Below are 27,465 nucleotides of genomic sequence, written 5' to 3'. Positions count from 1 at the left end.
AGTGATATCAAAATAATTTACCCTGCGTAGATCTTGCTGGAGCCGTCTCTATCTAAATTAAGTTTCTTTGAAAATGGATTCTATGTTTGGTGTCAGGGTTCCCAGGGGGAACCCTTAATGGATAGGCTGCTCTCCTCACGTGTTTCTTCCTATCAGTTTCCTATCTGTGGGAGCAAAGGATTTGACACCCTGAGAGTGGGCCCCCAGGAGAGAGAGGGGATCAGTCAATCAGCCGTCTACCTGGAGACCCCCGTTTCCCTGATGCGCTTCCTGCTTCAGGTCAGGGACAGGCCAGTCCCCAAAGTGTGGAAGGTCAGGCAGTCTCCATCTGGGCTGGAGAGAGTGACTTGCATATTCATTTCTTCAGCCTGAGCCTGTGATCCCTGCAAAGAAGCAAACCTGAGTGGTGAAAGTGCCTGATGAGCCTCCCTTGGAGTTCTTCCAACCTTCCTCCCGCTCACGCCCTCCCCGGGCTCCGGCACTCCCACCACCTCTGGGACAGGTCCCCTTGGAGGGAGGTGAGAAACAGTCAATCAAAGGATTCTGGAGCAAGTGCTGACCCCTCCTCCCCCACCCAGGGCTGGCTAGTCACTTGGGCCCCACTCGAATAAGACATAGGGAACAGTCATTTTGGGCTTGCTATGCCGTGCCTTCCTCCCCAAGGAGGGGCTCGCGTCCCACTTTACACTGATGGTCAGTAGCCAGGGAAGCAGGGACTCCTGACCAAGCAATGTGAAGCCACCCAACACCTGGCCCTCGTCCACCCTGGTTGGTCACCCTTGGTCAGGACTAGCAGATGTTTGTGGGGGACGGGGGTGTGTGGGGAGGTATTTCCTTGGCAGATGGTCACCTGCGAGGACTTGCAGAGCAGTCAGAGAGGGTGGCCCCCTCTTACAGCAGATTCTTTGATTTTAGGTGAGGACGTGAAAGGGTAAATCCCTGAGCCCTGCAGTCTTATCTCCCGCCCTGTCGTCCCTGCACATCAGCCAGAGGGTTAACCATAAGTGGGCGCCCGTATGGCCGCTTTACTGATGCCACGCAGGTAACTGATGCTAACATGTCTTCTCATCTTTCTTTCCTCTTTTTCCACTTTCCCACCTGCCCTGCTGTCTGAGCCGGCCCCAAACCTTCTAATCCTGTGGGTGGATCACTGGCCTCCATCCCCCAGGCCTCCTGTGAGGACTGTGCTGTGTTTGCCTGAATGCTTATTGCAGAGTTGGGGCCTTGCAAGCAGAAACTGCCTTAGCACCAAGCCCTGCCCTATGGGATGGGACTCAGAGAGTGGAACTGTGCATGAGCTTGTATTGAACCATTTAGGGGGTCTCTCTGTGTTACTGGGATAGAGAAGAAAGATGAGGGCAAGTCCTTTGTTTTTAAAGTAGCCTTAACCTTTGACTCTCGCTTCTGCTCCTGTTATTTCAGCCCTAATGAAAAGGTTAAGTCTCAGTTAGACAAGATAGAAAGTCAGAACTATTTTGCCCCAAAGGATATTTTATGAAAGATTTTTGCAAACTATTTGGGAGACTCACTGTTGTCTTGGTAACAAGCAGCACCCTTTACACTGGCCCCTGCTAAACTTTGTTAGATGGTTTGCATGGATTTTCCATTTATTGAAATCCTCTTAATTGCTCTTTTGGGGGCATTGACCTGACTATTCACTGACTGATGTTTCTGAGGCACCGAGGAATGAGCCAACTCACTCTGAGTTGGTTCTGGCCTGTGGTGCAGCCTGGGCAGGACCTGCACTTGAATTCATGGAATGTGATGATTCAAGGGCCCTTAATCAGTTGCTCCAATAGCGTGGTGCTAGGACACCCTGTGATTTGTAAGAGCAAGTGGACATGACATGCTCACTGTTGAGGGAGAGAGAATGGCTGTAGCCAGTGTTTTGAAATGCAAGGAAATCAATGGCTGTACAGTGAGCCTGGCTGAGATGAGAGCTGGGGGCACAGGACGTGTAGGAGAGGAGATATTTCTGGGGCCTTAGATGTTCTGGCCTTGAAAGGCTCCTCGGAGATGGGCTGTGCACGTGTTGTCTACCCCCGCCAAAGGTAATACCATCCCCATAGAAGTTTGCTGGATGAGATTTCTGTGAACAATGACCAGGATCAGAAATGAAAAGCGATTTGAAGTAAAAGAGCTTGAATTGGATCTCACATCTCTGCCCAGGTCCAGGATTTGTGAAAATGAGGGAGGGAAACCAGAATGGAAGAAGTTCCTTTTAACAAGGAGAATAACGTCTTCTTGGACTATTTCCACGGCAAATTGTCACCAGTGTGTACGTGGCGGTCCCCTTTTATTAGTCACTTTTAAGTCCTGCTCATCCCAAACTCCTCCCTCTTGCCTTTGCCCTCCACCCAAGGAGTGGTCATGGTTAGAGGTCAGGGGTCAATGAACTTAATCTATCAGGAACCAGGGAGTAAATATTGTCAACTTCATGGGCCATACAGTCTGTCCTTAACCACCCACCTGTGCCCTGATGTTCGAAAACAGCTTCAGACCAGATATAAACAAGCAGGGTGTTTCCAATAAATAAAGTTCCAATAAAATTTTATCTACACAAACAGGTATCTCTCAGGGCTGTAATTTTCCAGTCTCACTGAAAGGTCAAAGGGGGCTAATATTGAGAGTCAGAAAGAGATATCAGCTTCATTTCTCTTGGAGCTGTCAAATAACTGCAAAGTGTCTGGTCCTTCAGAAAATAAAAAATATGAGAAATTTAAGCACACATGTTAAAATTTTAAATATGTTGATTGAGATTAGCCAAAATACAAATAAGTGTATGAGGGCTTAGGTAAGTGAAATTGCTGACAGAGGGTACCCTGGTTCTTAGCTGCTGGTTTTACCCACTGCTTCAGCTTCCCCCCTACAGGCATCAGTCCTCACTGGTCTGTCACCATTCGCGTGTATCCTCAGGTTTGTGGGATGAATGGGAAAGACCTGAGGTAGAATTGACCTGCCCTGAAGGTCCCTACTTTGTGCTCTGAGATCCTGTGACAGGCATCACTGTATCCGTCAAGCATCTCTCTGCTCTCAATGGCTCTCACGGGCTCTGCAGTCGGGAGTTACTGCTGCTGCTGCTACTTTGTCCTCCTAGAGGGAGGGCAGAATGTGGACTGTTACTTTGTCATCACTGTATTTCCTTTCCCCACAGAGAATCCTAATTTAGAAATTCTTCCAAGCTAATGACCTTCATTGACTTACCATCAACTTGCATGTCAGCTTTAAAAAGCGTTAAGCCTCTAGGGCTAGGGGACCTATTACTATTCCGGTCGTCAAGATAGGGAGTGAGTATCGCCCTTGATCCTCTTGGTGTTTCTCCTCTCGCTCATGAAATCTTCAGGGGCCACCTGGGGAAGGATGGGAGCGGGGCAGGGCTGGCTTCTGCCACAGCAGCTCCCCTTTGGGGGCTAACAATATTTTCATCACAGTTCCCCATCTTTCTGCCCCTGTGTTTGTTGCAGGAATAAAGGGATGAGGACTCGACTGGGATGCCTGTCTCACAAGTCTGACTCTTGTAGCGATTTCACAGCCATTCTTCCCGACAAACCCAACCGTGCTCTAAAGTGAGTAATAGGGCCACACTGCATCCCCAGAGTGTCAGCCGTGGGATGCTTATGCTGGGACTATACAACCCCTTCTTCACTGGTAGATGGCTGAAGAGATGAGCCGAGTGACAGTAACTTCCAGTCTCTTGGCGGCTTCTTTTCTATCTTTGAACACGAGTGAAAGAATATTTTCCTTTTCAAAGCATATGGCTTCAAAATTCAGAATAGGGACCCTCCTTTTTCTCCTAAGAAAGCCATATTAAGCACCACTCTTATAAAGCTGCAGTGAAGAATACTTCTTTGTTCTACTTAATTGTCAACCTGAGCTTCTCAGTTTGGAAACACTCAAATCTTCTCTTAAAAATCTGCTTAGGTCGAGATGATCTGATTTCAGTGCCTATTCTCTGTGCAGGCACTGTCTTAAATGACGTCACAGACAGTACCTCATTTAACTCTCATGGGGCTCTGTGATGGGTGCCGTTATCCGCATTAAAGAGGCGAGGAAACAAAGCTGACAGTAACAGATGGAGTCAGGAACTCAGCCTCACTGTTTTTGTTTCCAAGTCCAGCTTCTCTTCTTTGTGATTGTGATATGTTAATTAACTAATTTATTAAGGAGAGGTATAGTTGGCTTGGTGGCTCACATGATAAAGAATCCACCTGCAATGCAAGTTTTGATCCCTAGGCCATTAAGATCCCCTGGAGAAGGAAATGGCAACCCACTCCAGCATGCTTGCCTGAAGAATTCTATGGACAGGATTGTGGCAGGGGGTCACAAAGAGTCAGACATGATTGAGCAACTAACACTTTAACTTTCATAGTTGGTTTACAATGACATCTGTTTTCTTTATTTTTTTAATTTTGCTTTTAATTTATTTTGGCTGCCCTGTGCAGCTTATGGGATCTTAGTTTTCCTGCCAGGGATTGAACCTGGGCTCTTGGGAATGAGAATACTGAGTCCTAACCACTGGGTTGCCAGGGAATTCCCCTACAGTGGCATCTTTAGAGGATGTACTTTCTTAGTTTTGCCTTTTAGACTGAAAGCCAACTTGTTAAACTTACGGAATCCCAAATCTGAGATTTTTCTATCAGCTATTTAAGAATGTGTACATTTCTAGCAACAGGATTGCAGGAGTCCAAACGTGGTCTTCATTTGCCCTCCATTGTTTTGATTTGTTCTCATGAGCAAATCTCAGTGGTGGCTGAGGGAGAGGAGGTCATTGCAGAAAGATTCAAGACAGATGTTTCTTATTTCCTAGGAGACTATCCACAGAAGAAGCTACAAGGTGGGCGGATTCCTTTGATGTGCTTCTCTCCCATAAGTGTAAGTAAAATTCAGGCTTCATCATGTCTCGACAAATCATTCATTTTGTAAAAGATGAACCCACCATGATCCAGGTACTGTGCCTGGTGTTCCAGACAGCTCCAGCCTCCACCCTCAGAGAGCCTGAGTATAGACAAGAAAACATAATTTAAATGCTCTGGGAAGAGGGCCCTTATTTTCTGTTTTCTGAGCTGAAAATTTGGTCCCAAGAAGCCTTCATGTCTCAGCGACTTTAGCAAGAAAGAATTTGACTTAGAGAGTTGGAGTGATGGGTTCATTGGGAATGAAAGTCTAGATTCCATGCAGATCTTGCTTTATAAAATTAAATGGCCTCCCCCCAAGTCTCTGGAGAGCCTAGGGTTACTCATCAGTCAAAAGAATATTTTGTGCATTTTGTTATTGACTTGGGTTGGCAGAATTTTGAGTTTTCTTATCCCTCCTTATTTGAGGGGTTTACTACCCCAGCTGTATTATACCCACAACTTGGCCGTAAGTTTTATTAGTACACACTTCTGGTATCTTTCCTCTTCTGTTGCCCCATTGCCTTATCTCATAGGCCTTCTGTTTGCCACAAAGACAGAAAGAGTTGTGCATTTTGCCATGAAGGAAGGGCATTTTGATGGCAGCCAGACTTTTCAGCTCTTGCTTTTTTTCTCATCGCAAGCAAGTCCAAATTCATTGTGTTTCACGTCCTAGTGGCATGAAAAACAGGGAAGTGGGAAAGCAGAGGTAAAGGAGACGGAAGGGTCGTTTGAGGAGAAAAGAAGGTTTTACACAGGCATTCAGTGCTCCCCGTGAATTTGTCTTGTTGGTATTAGGAATCCTGACTGATCTGGGAGCAGGAGGGAAGCTTTCGGCATGGAGTGTGGAACACGATTTTGCACCGCAAAGTGAAGGGCGTTGGCTGGTATATACTTGTTTTCCGGATTCTGACCCAGCTCGGCTACCAGGTTGTTGATGGCCTTGATGGGGTTGCTCGGTCTTTAGAAAATGTCTTTAAAAGTGACTTCGCTTTCATCTAGAGGAGCAGTTCCTTCTAACCATATCCTTGGTCCTAATACTAATTAACAAATGCTTTTGAATAGTTTTTAAAGTGAAATGCAAAATTTAAGAACAAGCACATATTGTAGAGAGTAGTTTTGTGAGACCAATAGTCATTTTAGTGTTCTATGGATTCTAGTTAGGAAGGAAAATAAAGCAGAGAAGACACAGCAAGTATAACATATGGCTGCAACCCCAAACAGCAAACTTCTGTGGTGAATATGCCAAGGCAATGGCATATGCGCGATAATACTTAGGATTTGACAGTAATGGTCGTTTTTTTTATGGGGCAATTCTGACTTATTTTCTGGAGTCATATTAGGCGGCTAAACAAGTGTCATGATCAGTTTATGCCTTCTTTTCTGGCTGGATTTGATTCAAGGTCATCTTGAAGTTTGGTTTCTATTTCAGCCTCATGACTGACTCAGTTTAAGTCCCTGAGGCTGTTTCCTCATTCTTAAATGGGGATGGAAATACCTGTGTGCCACCTGTCACCCGGGTGTGAGAATCTTCACGAGAGGTCACCTTTAGATGATTTTGGGAGTTATATGGTGGAATTTCTTTTAAGAATGGAATTTTAAAAGAATTTTTCTCAAATGAGAAATAAACATGCCTTGAGAATAAGACTGCAAATTTTGCTGCCAATGATTAATGAGAAGCCTTTACAGACAGAGTTTATGGTACTAAAGCTAGTGGATGGATGCTCAGGGTATATTTGCATTGCTTTAGTGGTGAGACTCGGAGATTGAGAGATTTAATTGTATTTGTTTGATTCAATTACTTTTAGAGCTAAAGACACTTGGTTCTGCTCCTTTCACAGATACTTTGGGTTTCCAGGAATGAAATAACAATTTTCTGAGAGGGAGATTTCACTAAGGGGTTACAAGGTGACACCAGATTGCCTCTTTGTGTAAAAAAAGAGAAAAAAAAACGGTACAGAAATAGGCTTTTTGAACTTTGAAGTTCTGTGATCCTTCTTGGAATCTGATGTTCGTGTGTGTGTGTGTGTGTTTTACTACAGAAATAAAAAGCCGACAGAGTGAATGTCTTTGAGAAGCAAGGGACTTTCATTTAGGCCTCTGGCAGAATTTCAAGGTTTTAAAACTTGAACACTTACTCCCCATGAATCTGTGGCGGAGTCAGAGCCCAGCCTATCTCCAAGAGTGCAACTTTCTAAAAGTCTAATTAATTTGGGTTAGTATTATGACTCAATTAGGCCTGATTAAGCTTTTCCAAAGGGATTACATGTGTGCTGGTCTCTTAGGAGGGACAGCAGTTGATCAGAGATGTACAGGAATTTAAACAACAAAATGTCCTAAAAAGAAGAGAGAATGACTGAATGACTGGGCTCCAGGAACATTTGTGTTGGTCTAGAACACACTGGCTGGTAATTCTCCAGGCAGCTGTCCTCCCTGCTTCTATTTCAGAAAACTCAGATAATTGTTCTTGTTCCCATTCTCAGTCGACAGAGCATCTCTGCCATCTTGCCCTGCCTGGATGTTTTCAATTCTCTCCAAAAGGTGAACCGAGTCCTCATTACGGACAAAATCTGTGCTAAGTTGCTGATGGGCAGGGCGCTGCAAGATGAACTGGACTGTCCTTCCCTGGTGGAGAATGCAGCCTTCTGAGAAAACAGACAATAAAGATACAGGCAGTGTGCTTAGACTTGGGTGGGGTGAGGGGGGAGTTCAAGATTTCACATAGGATCTTGGCATCCAGTGTTCCTCTTAAAAGCTACCTAATCTGTGTTAGAGGTCCTTACCAATCCAGAGTAGAAGGGCTGCTTTCGGTTTAGAACAGCGGTCCCCAACCTTTTTGGCACCAGGGACTGTTTTCATGGAAGACAATTTTTCCATAGACTGGAGTGGACGGATGGGTGGAGGGGTTGTTTTGGGGATGATTCAAGTACAGTACATTTACTGTGCATTTTATTTCTATTGTTGTTACATCAGCTCCACCTCAGATCATCAGGCATTAGATCCCAGAGGTTGGGGACCCCTAGTTTAGAGATTTGTTCCATTTAATTGGGGAGCGTGTTTCTGCTCACACTAACTGGTAGTCAGACCTCTCAATTTTGACCCAGCTCTACTGCTAAATAGCAGGATGGCCTTGATGTAATCCTTCATTCTCTTGGAAAATCTGTTTCCTCATCTCTACAGTGAAGGATCTGAACTCTAGATGGCTGGATTGAGTTCTGCCCTGTTGTTCTAGGAGGCTGTCTATAGCAACCACCAGGATTGGCAATCACTCGTCACCTACGGCAGGTGGTTTGAGTCAGCACTGCCTGCACGGTTATATAAAAATGCTTTAGAGGTGAAATGGCTTGAGCAAGCAGATGAGAGGCAAGGGCACCTGTGTTATGAAGCCTTCTTTCCTTGGCAGGATCCCACTGGACAGGATTGCACCTCATGGGTTGAAATCTCAGGCAAAAAAGAAAACAACTTTAGTAAATCTTAAACCGTAGAATAAAAAAAGCTGGGATGCAAATACCTGAAGCAGTTTTATTTCCAATTACATTTGCTTACAAAGGTAGTACAGAGCTGAAGAAGAACCCGTGGCGGTCTAGGAGATAACTATTTGCTAAGTGCTCTTTTTCTTTTTAACTAACAAATGAAAAATGAAATTGAAACTGCTGATGGCTTCATTAGATAGAGAGGGATTTCTAATGTGCATTAATTTGGCATCTTTTTCCTGTTCAACCAGTGACAATTAGACTTGGTGCCTGTGAGTGTGCACGTAGTCTGTCCCTGGGGGTGTGTGCATGCGCCCACCTCTGCAGATCAGACCTGGGAGAATGAAGCCTCCCAGCTTGTGGGAAATCTCTGACAGGTTGCTGGAGAGTACAGAATTGTGTGTCTCCTGCTTTTCTTCCTCATGAGGTTCAGACATATGCTTATTATTTGTCAAGCTTTTAGTAGGACATTCAGTCCTTAACTCTGAATTGATTCTCTCTCCTTCCCTCTGTCCCTCCCTCCTTTTTTTTTGTTTTTTGTTTTTTGACATGAAAGTTGAAATTCATTCCAGTTTTAAGGTGAAGGTGGAGGCCGCATTCCTTTCCCCTTCCTCTCACTTCTTTCAGCCTGATCCCCAACCTGGATAACAGAGCTCCCCATCCTGGGTCTCCATTTGGCCCTTGTCTTGGTTTCATTGTTTGCAGAGCATGAAGGGTCCAGACTGACCTGTCCCCACCAGGCCTAGGGTAAGCGAGGTTCATGGAATAGTATAATTGAAAGCTCTTTTACATTTGCAGAGTTAGTATTCATCTCTGAGCAAAGGAGAGCAGTAAAGAAGCTTTTAGTTTAATGAAAAAATTAGCCCCTTTGGAATAATGGTTGAGATACAGAAAAATAATGATGTGACCTGGTCACATGGCACCCAAGCAGAAAACCCCAAACAAGCAGACACTTAAATTATCAGCTCACGAAATTCCACACTTGTTCGTCCAAGTGGCCTTTAGCTCTAGAATGTACAGTTTAATAATCAGATTTCCACTTGTCACACAGGCCTCCCCTCATTCCTCTCCAAGCCCTAAGGTTCTAGAATAGTGTTACTCAAAGTGGGATCCATGGAAGGCTGCATCAGCAGGGGATGATTCGATGGGAGCTTGTGAGAAAGGCAAATTCTTGGGTCCTGGCTCATACCTACTGAATCAGAATCTCTGCAAGTAGGGGCCCGTAATCTGTTTTTACTCTATACACGTGTGTGCTCAGTCATGTCCAACTCTTTGCAACTTGGTGGGATTATAGCCCACTAGGATCCCCTGTCCATGGAATTCTCCAGGCAAGAATGCTGGAGTGGGTTTCCATTTCCTCCTTCAGGGGATCTTCCCAACCCAGAGATGGAACCCACGTCTCTTGCGTCTCCTGCACTGGCAGGTGGATTCTTTACCACTGTGCCACCAGGGAAGCCCATTTTTTCTCTAGCCCCCTGGTAATGTTGATGTGCATTGAAGCTTGGGCAACACTGCTCTCAAATACAAGTAGGGAAAACTATGAACCTGGAACATCTTGGTGTGGCAGGTGGTTAGTGCTTTCCAAGAGAAACACTAAAGACTGGACCTCAGTTCTCCAAGATTCTCAGGCAACACATCCATTTAATGGGGCAGCGTCCATGTGTTGCAGAGTCCTCATATATAGCAGACATGGTAGAGGGTATTCACAATAAATAAATACGGCAGGTGTGCTTTCTGGATAAAGTGAGGATAAAGGTTAGAAAGAGATACTCGAACTAGAGATGGATGGAAAAGAAACTTCTCTTCCTCCTTAGTACTCTCTCTGTTGTTGTTAAGTCATTAAACTGTGTCTGACTCTTTTGCAACCCCATGGACTGTAGCTTGCCAAGCTCCTCTGTACACAGGATTTCCTAGGCAAGAATATTGAAGTGAGTCACCTTTTCCTTCTTCAGGGGATCTTCCCAGACATGTGGGATCGAACCCATGTCTCCTGCATTGGCAGGTGGGTTCCTTACTGCTGAGCCACCAGGGAAGCCTGCCACCCTCTCTACATTGCTATAATTTTTACTTTCACCCACCCAGGAGTATGGGTGTATTTAGCCTTTATAGAAGAAGTGCTAAGAATATATAAGGCAGCTATTAAAAGCTCACTGGAAAAGGTTTGAATGAAAGCGATTGGACACTCATTCTGTTGCTTACCAGCTGTGACCTTTGATAAATTACATAACCTCTATAAACCTCGCTTTCTTCATCTGTGAATGGGGAATGCTTAGACTTACCTTGTAGAATTATGGCGAGAATTAAATGTGATTGTGAAATGCTATGTGTGATGACTGGTGCATAGTGGGGCTCCATGAAGGATAACTATTATTATTTTTGTTATAACTCAACATTAAATTCACTGAGAACAAATGCGTTTTATGACTCCTATATGCTAGAGATTGTGTAAGCTCCTTGATCCCATAGGCAGCTTGAGGTTGAACTCGGTGGGTAGGATGTGGGTCACGTTAGTATCACCAGTGGGCTTATTTAGATTTCATAATACCTCCCTCCACTTGCCACATGAGGCTTTGACATCCTTTCCTCATAGCGTCCCAATTTCCTTTCAATGTATGTGAGAGAATCTGCCTGGAGATGTAGTTTTTTCTTTTTTAAATGTAAATAACGTTTATTAACAAAAGTATTGATTTTATTTTTAATTTTGTTGGAGTATAATTGACTTACAATATTGTGTTAGTTTCTGGCATACAGTAAAGTGAATCAGTAATACGTATGCATATATCTATCCTTTTTTTAGATTCTTTTTCCGTATAGACTATTACAGAATATTGAGTGGATTTCCCTGTACCACACAGTGGGTCCTTATTAATTACCTCTTTTATGTATAGTAACACGTGTATCAATCTCAATCTCGCAATTTATCCCTCCCCTCCTTAGCCCCTGGCAACCATTTGTTTGTTTTCTACTTCTGTGACTCTATTTCTGTTTTGTAAATAAGTTCATTTGTATCCTTTTTAAAGATTTCATATATAACTGATATTATGTGATTTGTCTTTGACTTACTTCACTCAGTATGACAACCTTTAGGTCCATCCATGTTCCTGCGAATGGCATTCTTTTGTTCTTTTTTATGGCTGAGTAGTATTTAGTGTATATATGTGCCACACCTTTAGCGGGAGGTAGCTTTTAAAAGCCCAGTAGGTGAATCTGCTGTGTTTCCTCTTTGAGAGTCTTTGCAGTATTGTTATATCAAACCAGCTAGACAAGCATTCCCAAACACTTAATTTTGGAAATCTTTCAAGCTGTGGACTGTGTACATGGGATGTGACAATATTTCTCTTGTCTTTACAGTTATTTGTGGATGCTAAATGTTCACTCTATTTGGGGCACATCTCCTTTTTCACATATTTAATAAAAAAATATTCCTTGCTAATTTCTTATAATAGTTGCAGATACAGGTTCTATCATGTTCTGTTACTTGACTCAGTTTTTGCTTGATAAAATAAGAAGGAACATTGGACTAGAAGTTTCAAGACCCAGGCTCTCCTTTCTCTTCAGTGACCACATCCTAGGAATAAGAAACGGTGGGACCCAGGGCCTCACCATTTCCTAGTGTTCAGTGTAGGGCTGGATCGTAGTATCTCCCATGTCCTTCCTGACTCAAAGACTCTAGCAACGAAATCCTGCTACTTCATAATCTATCATTTCCTATATATACACTAACAAAGTGGAGATCATTGAAGAAAATTACGTTAATCACAAGACTGAAGTACAATTAGCATACTAATTGCTTGCCAATAAATGTCAAGAACTGGAAATAGTTTGTTCTCTAAATAATCTTCCTACCTAAATCTTCTTAGCCAAAGTTATTTGCTTTAAAACCTTCATTCTGTAGATAACATAAAAGGAAGGCTTTGATCCTGGTGGTATTCTCATCACAAATTTCAAATTAGTAAGCTTGGCTCTGAATCAAAGAGGTTTTGCTTTGCCGTTAGTGTATGCATCCTAGATTTTATAAATGTATATTCCTCTCCTCTCCTGTCTGACCTTGGACTCATACGCGAGCTTATTTTTTCCAATTGGTCAGGGATGCAAGAGGACTCTGGTCTTTGAGACTACTACACTTTAGCAAACAGAAAGCTAAAAAAAAAAAAAAAAAATCATTCTTGTGGTCTTGTATTTTTCCAAGCCTGGGGACTGAGTTAGGCTGCAGCCCACCCCCACTGACAGCTAAATCAGGACTCCTGGACCTTGAACTGTTACCTAAGCCCCCCTCCCCGCAGCACCAGCTGCACTGATCATTCATAGTGACCCAGTTTCTTTTCTTATGTAAGCACCCTGCATCAAAGAACTAGAGGGAGGGTGCCGGCAGCAGGCAATGTGTGCGGCCACGGGTGTGTTCTTGGAGATGCTGTGCATGCTTGGGAGGATGTCAAAATTCTGTCCCATGTTCCAGGAATTCTGGTCACCAGCCTTTCCTTTCCTGTGACTTGATAGACACTAATTTCAAATGTGTCTGATGTCTTTAGAACTTTGACTTAGAGGGTTGTACAGAGAAAACCCAGTATGAAAGGAAAAAGGAAAAAGGTGGATCCTCCTGTTTCTCTCTCATTTTCCTGAACTGTTTTTCACCCATCATCTTTAAGTTACCAGGGTTGTTTTTCTGTGTTAGGCATTTCTTTGTTTTTAATTGGAGGATAATCACTTTACAATGTTGTATTGGTTTTTGCCATGCAACAATGTGAATCAGCCATGAGTATATATCAGGCATGTTATGTTCTGTCCAATGAGTCCTTAAGCCAGCAAAGTACAGGAATAATGGTCACAAACATGTATGGAGCAATCACTGTCTTGGTGTCAGACTCTGCATGCTCTTTACATGTATGAACAGTTTCACGGGGTAGGTACTATTAGCATCTGCATTTCACGGAGGAGAGAACTGAGCCTCAGAGAGTCTAGTATCTTGCTCAAGGTTACATTTAGCTAGTGTGTGTCAAGCCAGAACACAGTCCCAGGCAGAATAGCTTCAGGACTCAGAAGTCACTCTTTCTGGCTGCCTGGAATCTGTGGGGGTGGTGAAGGGGGGACTCTCTTTCTCTGGGTACTGGGGAGGGAAATGGGTCTGGGAGGCCCCAGGGAGGGGCGGATGTATGGCTGGGGCGGGAGTAGGGGGAGGGCAGAGGAAGCACAGCTAATAAAGCAGGTCACTCTCAGAAGCCAGTGGAGGCTATGAGCCTTTCAGAGATGAAGCGGCATCTTGCATTTTAACCAGCTGCAGTTTATGGACAAGCAGAAGGGAAGGAGAGGGTCCTGGTAGAGAGAAGGAGAAAGAGGGAAGGAGGATCAAAAAGGGATGGAAGACAGAATAGAAGGGAAAAGGCAGGGAAAGATGCTGAGGAATCAGGGAGAGGGCCAGACAAAAGATTTGCTGGGAGGAGGTGGGAGGTGATAGAAGGGGGAGGAAAGGATGTAGATGGGAAGAAGAAACCCTGCTGTAGTCCCATAAGCTTCCCTAGCTAGGTCACGAGATCAGCAAAGATGGGCCAGTTCGGGGTCAAGCGGTCTGTACACAGCAGGGAAGGGGAGGGGCTCCTGCAGTCATGGGGGTGGGAGGCTTCCACCTGCATCTCAGGGTCCTTTTTGCAGGATGAAACTTCTCTTAGCACAGTGACCCTCCTCCCTACCTTGCTCAGAGGCGGCCCTGGGAATGTAAAAGGGGGGTGATAGGCTGCGCTGAGAGGGGAGGGGAAGGAAAGGAGGAGGGCTGCGATCCCCAGGGTGGGTGCAGGCCTCTTTCAAAGACACTTTTCAGGACATCTTTGCTACAGTACTGCTGTTCGGGTCCAGACCCTCCCAGGCCTTTCTCTCTTCTTTCCCCATCTCTCGCTGAGCTCCTCCCTCGGAATGCCATGCAATTTTAAGTACCATATTTTGCTTTGGTTCCCCTCCCACGCCCTCTGAAGCCTCTGAAATGCAGGCAAACACATTTTGGATCAAGGTCGCCTGGAAGGATGCACTCGACAAGGTCACTCAGCTGTGCTGTGTGATCGTGTCCTGGGGCCGGGTGTGGGAGTGTGTCTGTCTGCTCTGTGAGGCACCCCTGCATCCTGGGAGGGACACCTAGGGCGGATATCGGAGTTCAGCCTGATTCAGGTTATGGCTGGTACCTGGTAGCCTCTGTGGACAACGCAGAGGAGCTGGTGGCAGATGTTGTCTTGCTGGAGAATCCCCAGCTCTGTGGGCCAAATGGTGCCTTTGCCCTGGTGGAGCGTTCTTTCATCATACTGTCCAATTTGGGGTTATTGTTCATCCCACCTTTGGAGGAAGTGATAACGTGGGACCCACCAATGGTCACGAGAGGACAACAGGCAGAGTGGGCTCTGAAGTCATGTAGATGTGTGTGTAAATCCACCTTCCACCCCTCACGGGCCAAATGACCACAGTCATTTCACTTAAACTCTCCAAGATGAGAAGACCTGGGCTTCCAGGTGTTAAGGTGTTTTTCCACGGTCTCACAGGATTCAAACCCAGGCTGTCTGACCCCAGAGCCTCTGGCTTAGTAACAGGCCTGGTGTAGAGGTTATGTGAATTGATAACTGGCCTGGGCACCATAGAACTTGGCCTGGGCTAAGTTCTCGACGTGTGATGGTGAGGAGGAGGAGGATGGAAAGCCATCAACGGAGAGCTGTGTGTGATGCAGGCTGGTGATTGTGGTGGAAGCCCAGGGTGGAGCACCAGCCTACCTGGGAGCGTTCATCAGATCCACCACCCTCACTTACAGACCAGGGTGCCGAGGCTCGGTCAGGTTGAATGTGCTGATTACCAGCGGCCTGCCTGTGACCCGAACTGGTGCTCTAGCTGAGACTGCAGTGCTCTTACCCTAGGTGGGATGGGCGGACTCACCGGGCTGCCTGACAATCTGAGTATGAGCCGACCATGCATTTTACTCCAAACCCCCCTCCCCATGGAGTCTGAGCTGCTGTAACTCCATTGGATTCTCCTACCAAAGCACATCCCTCTCTCCGTGCTGTTCTCATCTCTCATACCCTTCCGCCTCCCTTGGTGACTTTTTTCATCTTCTCTCCACCTCCTCTGTTGTCTTCACTCCTGGAAATGTCGTCACCACCATGCTCTCCAGACCTCCTTGGCTTGCACTGCGGTGGCTGTCCTCTCTAGTCATCACTGGCGCAGGCAGGCATCCCTTGAGACCATCATGCAGGGCTGGGGACTGGACCACCAGCCACAGAAGAATGCTGGCTCTGCAATTTGGCCTCCTTGCCACTTGCTAACCATGCGACCTTCAGCAAGTTATTTAACTTCCCTAAGCTTCATCTTTCTCTGCTGTGAAATGAAGAAACTCTCAGGACCTGTGCTGTTTATTTGCTAGGAACAGCAAATGCCATGAGGCGCACAAAGCATTTGGTGCTGTGTCTGGCCCAAAATGTGTGCGCAATACAATTGGCAGGGAAAAAGAAATGCAAAAAGGCAAAATGGCTGTCTGAGGAGGCCTTATAAATAGCTGTGAAAAGAAGAGACGTGAAAGGCAAAGGAGAAAAGGAAGGATATAGCCATCTGAATGCAGAGTTCCAAAGAATAGCAAGGAGAGATAAGAAAGCCTTTCTCAGTGTTGAGTGCATAGAAATAGAGGAAAACGACAGAATGGGAAAGACTAGAGATCTCTTCAAGAAAATTCGAGATACCAAGGGAACATTTCATGCAAAGATGGGCACAATAAAGGACAGAAATGGTATGGACCTAACAGAAGCAGAAGATATTAAGAGGCAGTGAGAATACACAGAAGAACTATACAAAAAAGATCTTTACGACCCAGATAATCACGATGGTGTGATCACTCACCTAGAGCCAGACATCCTGGAATGTGAAGTCAACTGGGCCTTAGGAAACATCACTATGGACAAAGCTAGTGGAGGTGATGGAATTCCAGTTGAGCTCTTTCAAATCCTGAAACATGATGCTGTGAAAGTGCTGCACTCAATATGTCAGCAAATTTGGAAAACTCAGCAGTGGCCACAGGACTGGAAAAGGTCAGCTTTCACTCCAATCCCAAAGAAAGGCAATGCCAAAGAATGCTCAAACTACGGCACAATTGCACTCATCTCACACGCTAGTAAAGTAATGCTCAAAATTCTCCAAGCCAGGCTTCAGCAATACGTGAACCATGAACTTCCAGATGTTCAAGCTGGTTTTAGAAAAGGCAGAGGAACCAGAGATCAAATTGCCAACATCTGTTGGATCATCAAAAAAGCAAGAGAGTTCCAGAAAAATATCTACTTCTCCTTTATTGACTATGTCAAAGCCTTTGACTGTGTGGATCACAATAAACTGTGGAAAACTCTTAAAGAGATGGGAATACCAGACCACCTGACCTGCCTCTTGAGAAATCTGTATGCAGGTCAGGAAGCAACAGTTAGAACTGGACATGGAACAACAGAATGGTTCCAAATAGGGAAAGGAGTACATCAAGGCTGTATGTTGTCACCCTGTGTATTTAACTTCTATGCAGAGTACATCATGAGAAATGCTGGGCTGGAGGAAGCACAAGCTGGAATCAAGATTGCTGGGAGAAATATCAATAACCTCAGATATGCAGATAACACCATCCTTATGGCAGAAAGCGAAGAAGAACTAAAGAGCCTCTTGATGAAAGTGAAAGAGGAGAGTGAAAAAGTTGGCCTAAAACTCAACATTCAGAAAATCAGGATCATGATCATTCAGAAAAATTCAGATCATGGCATCTGGTCCCATCACTTCATGGGAAATAGATGGGGAAACAATGGGAACAGTGACAGATTTTATTTTGGGGGGCTCCAATATCACTGCAGATGGTGACTGCAGCCATGAAATTAAAAGATGCTTGCCCCTTGGAAGAAAAGCTATGACAAATCTAGACAGCATATTCAAAAGCAGAGACATTGCTTTGCCAACAAAGATCCATCTAGTCAAAGCTATGGTTTTTCCAGTGGTCATGTATGGATGTGAGAGTTGGACTATAAAGAAGGCTGAGCACCGAAGAATTGATGCTTTTGAACTGTGGTGTTGGAGAAGACTCTTGAGAGTCCCTTGGACAGCAAGGAGATCTAAACAGTCCATCCTAAAGGAAATCAGTCCTGAATATTCATTGGAAGGACTGATGCTGAAGCTGAAATTCTTAATACTTAGGCCACCTGATGTGAAGAACTGACTCATTGGCAAAGACCTTGATGCTGAGAAAGATTGAAGGCAAGAGGAGAAGGAGATGACAGAGTATGAGATGGTTGGATGGCATCACTGACTCGATGGACATGAGTTTGGGTAAACTCCGGGTGTTGGTGATGACAGGGAGGCCTGGAGTGCTGCAGTCCACACGGTCACAAAGAATCAGACACGGCAGAGCGACTGAAGTGAACTGAACTGAGGGGTTATTTTAAAAATTCCTCCTCTAACTTCTAAAAAGTGTTTTTCTTTTTAACCTTCTGCTTAGCCTCTTCCTTTTCAAGTGTCCCAACTGCTAGTTCCTTTCTGCTCTCCAGGTTCCGGCCTGGAGCTAATGCTCCTGTCCTTGAATGATGGGCACACCCCAGAACTAAAAGGTCTTACTCCTTTCCCGGTGCATCATAACCTCCTCCAGGAACTGAGATCTATGTCTTCACAGTGGTTTGCTCCTTGGAAGAAAAGCTATGACAACTAGACAGCATATTCAAAAGCAGAGATATTACTTTGCCAACAAAGATCCGTCTAGTCAAAGCTATGGTTTTTCCAGTAGCCATGTATAGATGTGAGCGTTGGACTATAAAGAAGGCTGAGCACCGAAGAATTGATGCTTTTGAACTGCAGTGTTGGATAAGACACTTGAGAGTTCCTACCAGGTTCCTACTCTTTTTTCCCAAGTAGCTGTTCTAAACTCTTTCTACTCTCGTTGGCATTCCCACTTCAGCACACACTACACTTGTAATTATTCAACTGATTATTTTGTTATTTATTTACTTATTTATTTTTGGCTACCCTGGGTCTCTGTTGCTCTGAGCAGGGCCTACTCTTCGTTGTAGTGCCCCGGTTTCTCATTGCAGTGGCTTCTCTTGTCGGAGCGTTTGGCCTCTAGAGTGTGGACTTCAGAGATTGCAGCGCACAGGCTTAGCTGCTCCAAGGCATGTGGAATTTTCCAGGACCAGGGATTGAACTCGTGTTCCCTGCATTGGCAGGCAGACTCTCAACCACTGGACCACCAGGGAAGGCCCTGAATTAATTATTTTAAATGATTGCTTAGTGTCTGTTGCACCAGACTAACTTGGAGTTCTGTGAGGTTGTGACGTTATCTGATTTGCTTCTACCATATCTCCAAAATCTAGTGCATGGAGGCAGACCACCTGCAGGGCTTTCACTCCCCCCCCCCCCCCGCCCCCCGCAAATTAAGAAGAATAGCAAGGCTGTTCAAATCGATGCATCTCAAGTATGTCCCTCCCTAAACTGTTTGTCTCCTTCGACCCCTGCCCCTCTTTCTCTACTTTTGACTCTTAGGAAGTCAAGTTCTTCTACTTCTTCTTGATCCTTCTCCTTCTCTAGAATTTGCCTTTACCAGATACTGTGCTTTTCCCCTTTAATTGTTCTCTTCCCTTGCTCTTCTTTTCCTTCTGCCCGCAAACACATCTGGAAAGATCCTGCTTTGGAGCCATATGGACGGTAGGGAAACTTGGCTCTTCTTACCAACTGTGTGACTGGGAAGTTTATCTGATTTCCATACGTTTTAATGTGGAAAATGGAGAGTGGGTCATTTGTGCTATCTGTGGGTCAGCACTGCTGTGAAATTACACTGAGCTGCTGTGTGTGAAATCTCTAGCCCAAAGCATGATGTGGAGTAAATACATGAAACTCTGCCGCAGATCCTAGATAAATAAGTAAGAAACTTATCTTCAGTTCATACCACTTTTCCAGCTAACATCAGATAGGACCTCCTTCTGTATCCTGCTTCCAAACTACAGACTTCCCTGCATCCGCACACAGCTTTTCTTCTTTCTCTCTATCATGACATTGTTCTCTGGCCTTTCTCCTGCCTTCCTGGAGACAACATTTTATCAATTAGACACTTTCTTTAAAAAAATTATTTATTTAGATTGCATCAGATCTTAGTTGCAGCACATGGGATCTTCACTGCAGTATGTGGGTATCTCCTTAGCTGCGGCATGTGGAATCTTAGTTCCCTGACCAGGGATTGAACCCATGTCTCCTACACTGGAAGATAGATTCTTAAACACTGGGCCACCAGGGTAGTCCCCTCAATTAAACTCTTTTTGTTAGCTTCAATTCCTCCTGCTCAACAAGTATTTTCTGGCCAGATCAACATTTAATCATACCCAAGACAGCAGCAGGCTCTCTTGGAGAAGGAAAGGGCAACCCATTCCAGTATCCTTGGCTGGGAAATCCCATGGACAGAGGAGCCTGGAGGGCTGCAGTCCGTGGGGGTCTCAAGAGTCAAACATGACTTAGTGACTAAACCACCACCGAGGCTATCTTACCAAAACCCCAACAGACAGACAGACAGACAGACAGACAGACAGACAGACACACCCCTCAGAGCTCTTTCCTGACTTCCTGTTTCTCTCCAGCTATGCTCTCTGATCTCTCTACTCCCTTTCTTGGAAGAGGCATCTAAATTCATTGTTTCAACTTCCTCCCCTCTCACTCACCCCTGTACTTAACCACAATATGACTAGGGCTCTCATCACACCACTGTCACCGTTCCTGCCAATGGTTGCTGAATCTTGCTGCTGAGTCTACCAACCACTGCTTCTCAGAGCATCTCTACCTTGGTCTCTGGGTAGCACTGGACATGATGGCTACCTTCCCCCTGAAATGTTGACTCCCCAGGTCTTTTGGAGGCCTGTGTCATCCTTCTGTTACCAAGTGCAAGTTTGCTCTGAACATCACATGACAGGCCAATGAACCTGAGAGACAGTGATTGAGGCAAGGAAGAGACTTTAACTGGAGAGCTGGCTGACGGAGAAGACGGCAGTCTAGCACCTCAAATGACCATCTTATGGGGGTGGTGGTGGTCTGGAAGCCAGTCTCTTTTATAGATCAGAGATGGGGGAGGTGAGCAAGCAAAGCAAAAAGTCCATTAATCTTGCAAACATCTCCCAGAAATGCAACCCTTAGGCAGGAGATGTGTTCATTTCTTCCTTCCTGCCATCCACAGGTGGACAAGGTTCTGAACAAAGGCACTTTAAACAATCAGGCAGAAGGGCAGGATTCTTGGGGACAGACCATTCTGTGTGGTTATGATAATAAAAGGAACAAAAAGCAAGTCAAAGAAACAGTTCCAGTGTGGAGTCAGAACTGGCTGCTTCTCTGCAGCACTTCTCTTTCTGGCTCCTTCACAGGCCTCTTGGTGTATGTGTATCTTCTAAGTAGGCTCAATAATTTAGCATTAGTAGTAGTAGTAAACATTAGTCTTAACTATTTCTGGTTACTCTAACGATGTTTCTTAACTGTAGGCTTCTGCTTGTGTGACTCGCCTTTCCTGCCAGTCTCTTCTCCCTCTTCCCCTCCTGCTTTCACTTAACTTCCTTCTCAGCTTCACATCTCAGCCTAGAAGCTTCTTCCTCCTGCAAGACTGCCCTCTTCTCCCCAGCTCTGGCACAGGCACTCTTCCTGGGTACTTTCACAGCAACCTACGCTTTCCCTATCATATCACTTATCATCTATACCATAATTACCATAATTATGTTATCTTGGCTCAAATTGCTCTTTTACTGCAAGTTCTGTGAGCGCTTAACTGTGCTTATGTTTTCTACGCAGGCTCCTAGCAGAATGCCTGGGTCGCATAATGGGTGCAAGAATAAATGAGTGAATGAGTAGAGATGGTGTTACTGCTGTATTAGATTGGAAGTTAACCTATCATATTTTTTAATGCTGCATGTTATTACTTGTGTGAACTCAGTCTAGCCACTTCTCTAAGCATCCATTTCCTCATCGATTAAGTGGAGAGAAGTAAAGCAATGATCCTGAGAATACTTTGCGAGTGTTATCTCCTTTAATCCACACAAAGACCCAGCAAAGCTGAGCTCTGATGCAAGGAGATGAGGTCTGTACCTTGGGTAGTATGAGGCCAGACAGTTTCCTTGGGAGGGCGATTCTCGCTGATACCGTTGAGGAAGGTGGCGAGGTAATTTTCTTTATCTCTGCTTGCTCACAAGCACCTGTTCTTGCTTGATGAAAAGCAAAACAAAATCTAACAGGAGCCACAAATTTTCAATTAGAAGAATTTAGCCTCTTCTGGTTTAAAAACAACAGGCTCTTGAGAAAGTAGCATTGACATATATATGCTACCATATGTAAAATAGCTAGAAGGAACGGGCTGTCCAGCACAGGGAACTTGGTGCTCTGTGATGACCTAGAGGGGTGGGATGGGAAGGAGGTTCGGGAGGGAGGGGACTTAGGTATATATATATAGCTGATTCACTTCAGTGTATAGTAGCAACACAACATTGTAAAACAATTAGATTCCAATTAAAAAGAAAAGAAAAAAACCCAGGCCCTTCCTAGTCACTCTTCTGAGTCTCTTCACATTTGCTCCTTTAGATCACTGCAATGTTTTAGGGTACCCCTAACTTTTTCCTTCCATACCCTGACCACAGTGGGAAGGCACAAGGGCAGGGCCTCTGGCCTGCGTCCTCCTCACGCCATGGATAGGGCCCCTGGCTCTGGTCACATGTGGACTGATCTCTGCTCCGAGGTCACTTTGCTGGAGCAGACCCCCCACCCCCCACCCCTCACCTCTCATGGGCACTGATTCCCCACCACCACGCCCCCCCCGCCCCCACCACCACGAGGCTCCCACGGCAGCAGGTGGGTGTGGAAACCTCTTGAACACCTCTTTGAGACCTTGGAGGAGACAAGATGTGGCAAAGAGAGCACCCACAAGGGATATTATGGACAGGAATTTTATGATTTGTTCTCTAACATATCCCAAGACTTTTAATAGTACTTTGTACATAAATAGTTTTTTAAAAAAGTTGTACATGTAAGAATTAAAGATTTTAAAATTAAAAAAATAAAAAACTTAAAAATGGTAAAAAATAAATAAATAAAAAAATAAAAAAGTTGTTGAGTCGAATGAATGATTTTTAGACTCTCTCTCTCTCTGCCTAATCATTGCCAGGCCACTGTTTCACATGCACTTTGATCCTCAGGTTATCTCGCATTTCTATTCCCTCCTCTCAGGGTTTTGAACCCAAGGCAGGGATAAGGGTGAGTGGAGCCCTGAGTAGGCCTCTTACCTGACTCTAAACTGTGTGTTACTCTCCTCCTGCCTGGCACAGCAACAGTTTTATTTCCATCCTGCCTGACACAAAATAACCTTATCTCATGTTCTGCTTTCTCTAGGCTCCTTGTCTTACTGTTAAGGTGACCGTGTGTCCTGGTGTTTGCCTATACTGGTCATGGTGTATGACCATTCTTCCTGTGTAATTAACAAAAGTGGTCCCCTTCACTCTCAGAAATGTCCTGGCTAGGTGATAAACATCATGGCCAACCCTACCTTTGTTAAACACTTTAAGCTCAGGCATCCAAACTTATATTTCTTTGTGATTTAAGGTTTAGGTTTGGGAATTTCATCGAAACCCTTTTCTCTCCCAAGTTCCTGGCTCTTAAAATTAAAAGTTTTGGTATTTATAACTATGGTTCTAATGTGGGCAATATGTCTATTTTGAAATAGATGTTTTAATTAGAAATAAAAATGTTTCAGGAAAGTAAAACAAGCATTTAAATATGTCACCCACATGGCTGGTGCCACTGGCCCATGGAATTAAGCTGGGCAGTGGCCAATCCTAGTACATAAGCCTGGACCTAGGCTGCTCAGGGGAGTCCGTGGGTACCTGTTGGAGAAGTGGTGTGAAATGAACCGGGAGATTTCAAGTGGTATATATATATACTGCTATGTATAAAATTGGACTTCTCTGGTGGCTCAGGGATAAAGAATCTGCCTGCCAGTGCAGGAGAGTAGGAGATGTAGGTTTGATCCTTGAGTTGGAAAGATCCCCTGGAGAAGGCAGTGGCAACCCACTCCAGTAATCTTGAATCTGGGAAATCACATGGACAGAGGATCCTAGTGGCTACAGTCTGTGGGGTCATAGAATTAGACACTGTTTAGTGACTACACAACAACATGTATAAAATAGATAACTAATGAGAACAGATTGTAGACCACTTAAACTTGTCCTCAATGCTCTGTGGTGACCTAAATGGCAAGAAAATCCAAGGAAGCGGGGATATATGTATATGTGCGGCTGATTCATTTTGCTCAACAGCAGAAACACAGCATTGTAAAGCAAACTATAATAAAAAGATTATAATACTATATACTATATATAATACTAAATAATAAAAGATCCAATTAAAAAAAAACAACTAAAAACTGAAAAAAAGAGTGAATAAAAACTTGTTAACATATTGTCCTTCTAGTAAACTTTAGAAAAGAAATGAAACATTATAGCCAGAATCATTTTTACCAAATACAGTCTCTCCTTTGTTTTCAGTTGTATCTGCCCTTTCTCTGGGGACAGTTGGTAGAAAGCAATAGGTCTTATTTGATTTGAGGAGTGTGCGTTAGGGGTTAGGATACTTTATAAAAACTCTTTGAAGATGAAAATATCAGCCGAATGCATAGGCTATCAATGAATGTTGTTTCTTTTTCCAAATCTGTGTGATAACACTGCTCTGATTCTGATCAGAAGGTTCATTTGGCAATATGCATGACATTAATTAAGAAAAATTAAGAAAGGCTATGTTAATCATTAAACCATTTGGTAGAAAAATTATAATTGATCTTAAAACATATAATTTGATAGGCAAGCTTTTTTAAAATAAAGGATCCATGGAATTAATCATTAAAGTATGGGACCTCAAAAGTTTGTAAAAAGAGGCTGAGCACCCCTTCCATATAATAGGATGGTTTTACTGACTTCACAGCAGTGGGGTGTTTATTTTCAGACATTTTTCTGATATTAATAAAGGATTTGCCCTGAGGCATTCACACACCCCAACCCACCCAATTTGTCTTGTGACAGATTGTTTTTTTCAGGTTGGTTGACTTGGATTGGGCGAGAATGAATTCCATATATTACTTTGGCCTCATTAGAAACACAGGCTCACCAGTAGACCCAAGGGACAGCCAACTCTGCGTTACAGGACAGGCAGTGACCACTGAGGGCTGATTAGAAGTGACCAGGCCTTCCCAGAGTCATTATTCCTGTAGCAGCCTAATCAATTCTCCGGAACATCCCGGTGATCCTCTAATGCAGAGCACGGCTCGCCTCTGAGGGTGCCTGTGTGTTTAAGAGAAGAGAATCTTCAAGAGGATGTGGAGGAGGATCAATGGGGGCTGGAGAGTGGCCTAGCTAAGGCCACTCTTGCATTCTGACCACCTTTCTTTCTTTCTCCTGCAGTTCTTGAACTGAAGCCTCTCCCTATTTCTCTTCCTTTCCACACCCCTCCACATCCACAGATGGAGTGGCTGCCTTCCGCGCCTTCCTGAAGACGGAGTTCAGTGAAGAGAACCTGGAGTTCTGGTTGGCCTGTGAGGAGTTCAAGAAGACCAGGTCCACTGCCAAACTGGTCTCCAAGGCCCATAGAATCTTTGAGGAGTTTGTGGATGTTCAGGCTCCGCGGGAGGTGCGTTGGCGGTGGGGTCTTGTCAGACCTCCATCCATAGCCCTCTCTCTTTGAAGGGGTTTGAGCCAGGTTTGACGGGGGCTTTCTTCTGAACTGAGCCTCACTGCTCTGATGGCTCTTGATGAAAAAAGGGATCACTTTTAAGGTGCAGAGCCCAGGGATTCTATAAAAAGGAGCTCTATTAGGAGTATTTTAGCTGTCTATCAGTTAAATGTGTGCCAGCAGGAACTGTGTTTCTATAGGGATTCTGCAAGATAGATGCCAATAAATCCGTGTTAGTTTTCCTAGAGGAAGGCAGCATGGCTTGATGGAACAAGCATGTACTTTGGAATCTTGTTGCAACATTAGCTCCACCACTTACTTGCTGTGTGATCTTGGTCAACTTATCCTGTTTCTCTGAATCACATTTTCCCAAGTGTAAAAGGGTATAATATCACCTCCCTTTCAAGATTACTATGAGTATGAGGGGTCAAATACCTTGCCAATATTTGCCATTGCTTATTAATGAGTGATTACAGTCACATATTATTTTATGGTATTTCATTTATTATAATTACTTATAATGGTAATATGAATTTCTGTGTACTGCTATTCTGAGTTATAAAACAGGGTTTTACCTGGGAGGGTTTTATAGAAGAAAAATAATTGCTGTCTATGAATTTAGATGCATTATATATGTAGAAGTCTTCAATTATGCTTTGACTTGGGACTCAGGAGGTCTTTGGCCAATGGCCAGAATACAGCAGGCTTCTTATAAATGTTGGTTGGATGACAGATGTACATTCTTAACATAGTCTTTCTCCCCAGGGCATTTGTTTCCTTAGTAGCTGAGAAGGGACAAATGGGCAAGTTTACTTTAGGGAACCCACATTAATGCTAGTCTCTGGTTTAACTCTTGGCCTGACATTGGGAAGACTTCTGGATTGAGGGTTGAGTAATTTGGGCTTTTTTTACCTTGACTGTTACTAACTTTCCATAGTACATTAGACCAGCTTTTTTTCTTTTTTAACATTACACACTAAATTTTAATAGCAACAGGGAATAAAAGTGGGGAAGTGAGTGGGAAAGGAAAGTGTTCAGTCGCTCAGTTGTGTGTGACTCTTTGTGACCCCATGGACTGTAGTTATCCCACCAGGCTCCTCTGCCAATGGAATTTTCCAGGCAAGAATACTGGAGTGGGCTGCCATATCCTACTCCACAGACCAGCTTTGATAACTCATTTCTTCAGCATCTTTATAAATTGGAATGAAGAATATTTGGTCTTTAGACCTTACAGGACTCTTCCTGGGGTCAAAAGGGATGACTTTCATGAAAGCAGTTTGAAAAGTATGAATAACCTTAATGTATTTAAGATGCTGTCATGAATAATTATTAAGTAGGACCAGCTGCCAGGTGCCTTGGCCCTTGAGGGCCTGTGATGATGTTCTCTGCTTGTGTCTCCAGGTAAACATAGACTTCCAGACTCGAGAAGCCACGAGGAAGAACATGCAAGAGCCATCCCTGACTTGTTTTGACCAAGCCCAGGGCAAAGTACACAGTCTCATGGAGAAAGACTCTTACCCCCGGTTCCTGAGGTCCAAAATGTACTTAGATTTGCTGTCCCAAAGCCAGAGGCGGCTCAGTTAGAACTCAGATGGGGACTCTTGGAGATCACCGGCTTCCCCCTCCCCTTGCTGCCAAGACCATATTCTAATGTGAAGTGTTGTAGGTGTTCAAAAGCAGTGGCGATTAGGTTGGGAGGCCAGGAGTGAGGAACGGATGAAGGGCCATTCCAAAGTCTGATCCAGCCACCAGAGCTCGGACTCTGTCCTGCCCCCTTTACCTGTGTTTGTGTTTTGGTTAGTGGTCGTACTTTGTCACCCTTCTCTGGGTTGGCAACTTGCCCTTCATAGGGCCTTGGGTCATCTCCACCAAGAAGGGAGATTTGCTGTGCTGGGCTAATCTGTAAATAATGCAAAGGCAATTTCCACCACTTCCACACGCTCCTCATTTAGGATTCCCGACTCTTTTAACTTGTCCTAGACCCCTGTGAGGAAGGGCTAGAAGACTCTGGATCACATTTGTGATTTGCTGTTGTAGTGTAATGGCCAGTCCTGGGTGCTGAGACCTCAGTGTTATCTGGGGTTTTCAGCACTGTCGCCGACAGGTGGCCTCTGAGGAAAGGGACAAACTCCATGAAGCTGGCTATTTCTTCCATTTCCATAGGACCAGTATGAAAGGCCGTGACCACTGCCCATCTCAACCTAGGAAATTCACAAGACTCCTATACACTTGCAAATCCAGGAAGGATCTTGGGAGACATCCTTCGCCACTTCTGATATAGAGCTGCTATTGAGAAATAGGCAGCTTGCAAGTCTTCCTCAGTTCTACCAAGAAGTTTTCCAGAAGTTGAATGAGCAGGGAATGTAGCACCAGTAGACTTTTGGGCAGCGGGG

The 27,465-nt window shown here is 44.5% G+C and overlaps 1 protein-coding gene across 1 annotated transcript; it reads left to right on the top strand.

Annotated features, from left to right (window-relative positions):
• Nucleotides 1–1,016: 1,016 nt before the first annotated feature.
• RGS8 (regulator of G protein signaling 8) lies at nucleotides 1,017–26,656 on the top strand. Its single transcript, XM_052653975.1, has 5 exons — nucleotides 1,017–1,042; nucleotides 3,465–3,566; nucleotides 4,808–4,872; nucleotides 24,864–25,030; nucleotides 26,474–26,656. Exons 1-5 carry the CDS (start codon nucleotides 1,017–1,019, stop codon nucleotides 26,654–26,656), a joined length of 543 nt encoding a protein of 180 aa, XP_052509935.1.
• Nucleotides 26,657–27,465: the final 809 nt, after the last annotated feature.

The sequence above is a fragment of the Budorcas taxicolor genome, chromosome 16 (assembly GCF_023091745.1).
Source record: "Budorcas taxicolor isolate Tak-1 chromosome 16, Takin1.1, whole genome shotgun sequence".
NCBI classification, from domain to species: domain Eukaryota; kingdom Metazoa; phylum Chordata; class Mammalia; order Artiodactyla; family Bovidae; genus Budorcas; species Budorcas taxicolor.
This window is presented reverse-complemented; position numbering and strand designations above follow the sequence as displayed.

Coding starts and splice junctions, on each gene's coding strand:
- RGS8 (XM_052653975.1), top strand. CDS start 1,017: ATGGCCGCTTTACTGATGCCACGCAG. Junction 3,567..4,807: donor AAACCCAACCGTGCTCTAAA/GTGAGTAATAGG, acceptor CTTATTTCCTAG/GAGACTATCCACAGAAGAAG. Junction 25,031..26,473: donor ATGTTCAGGCTCCGCGGGAG/GTGCGTTGGCGG, acceptor TTGTGTCTCCAG/GTAAACATAGACTTCCAGAC.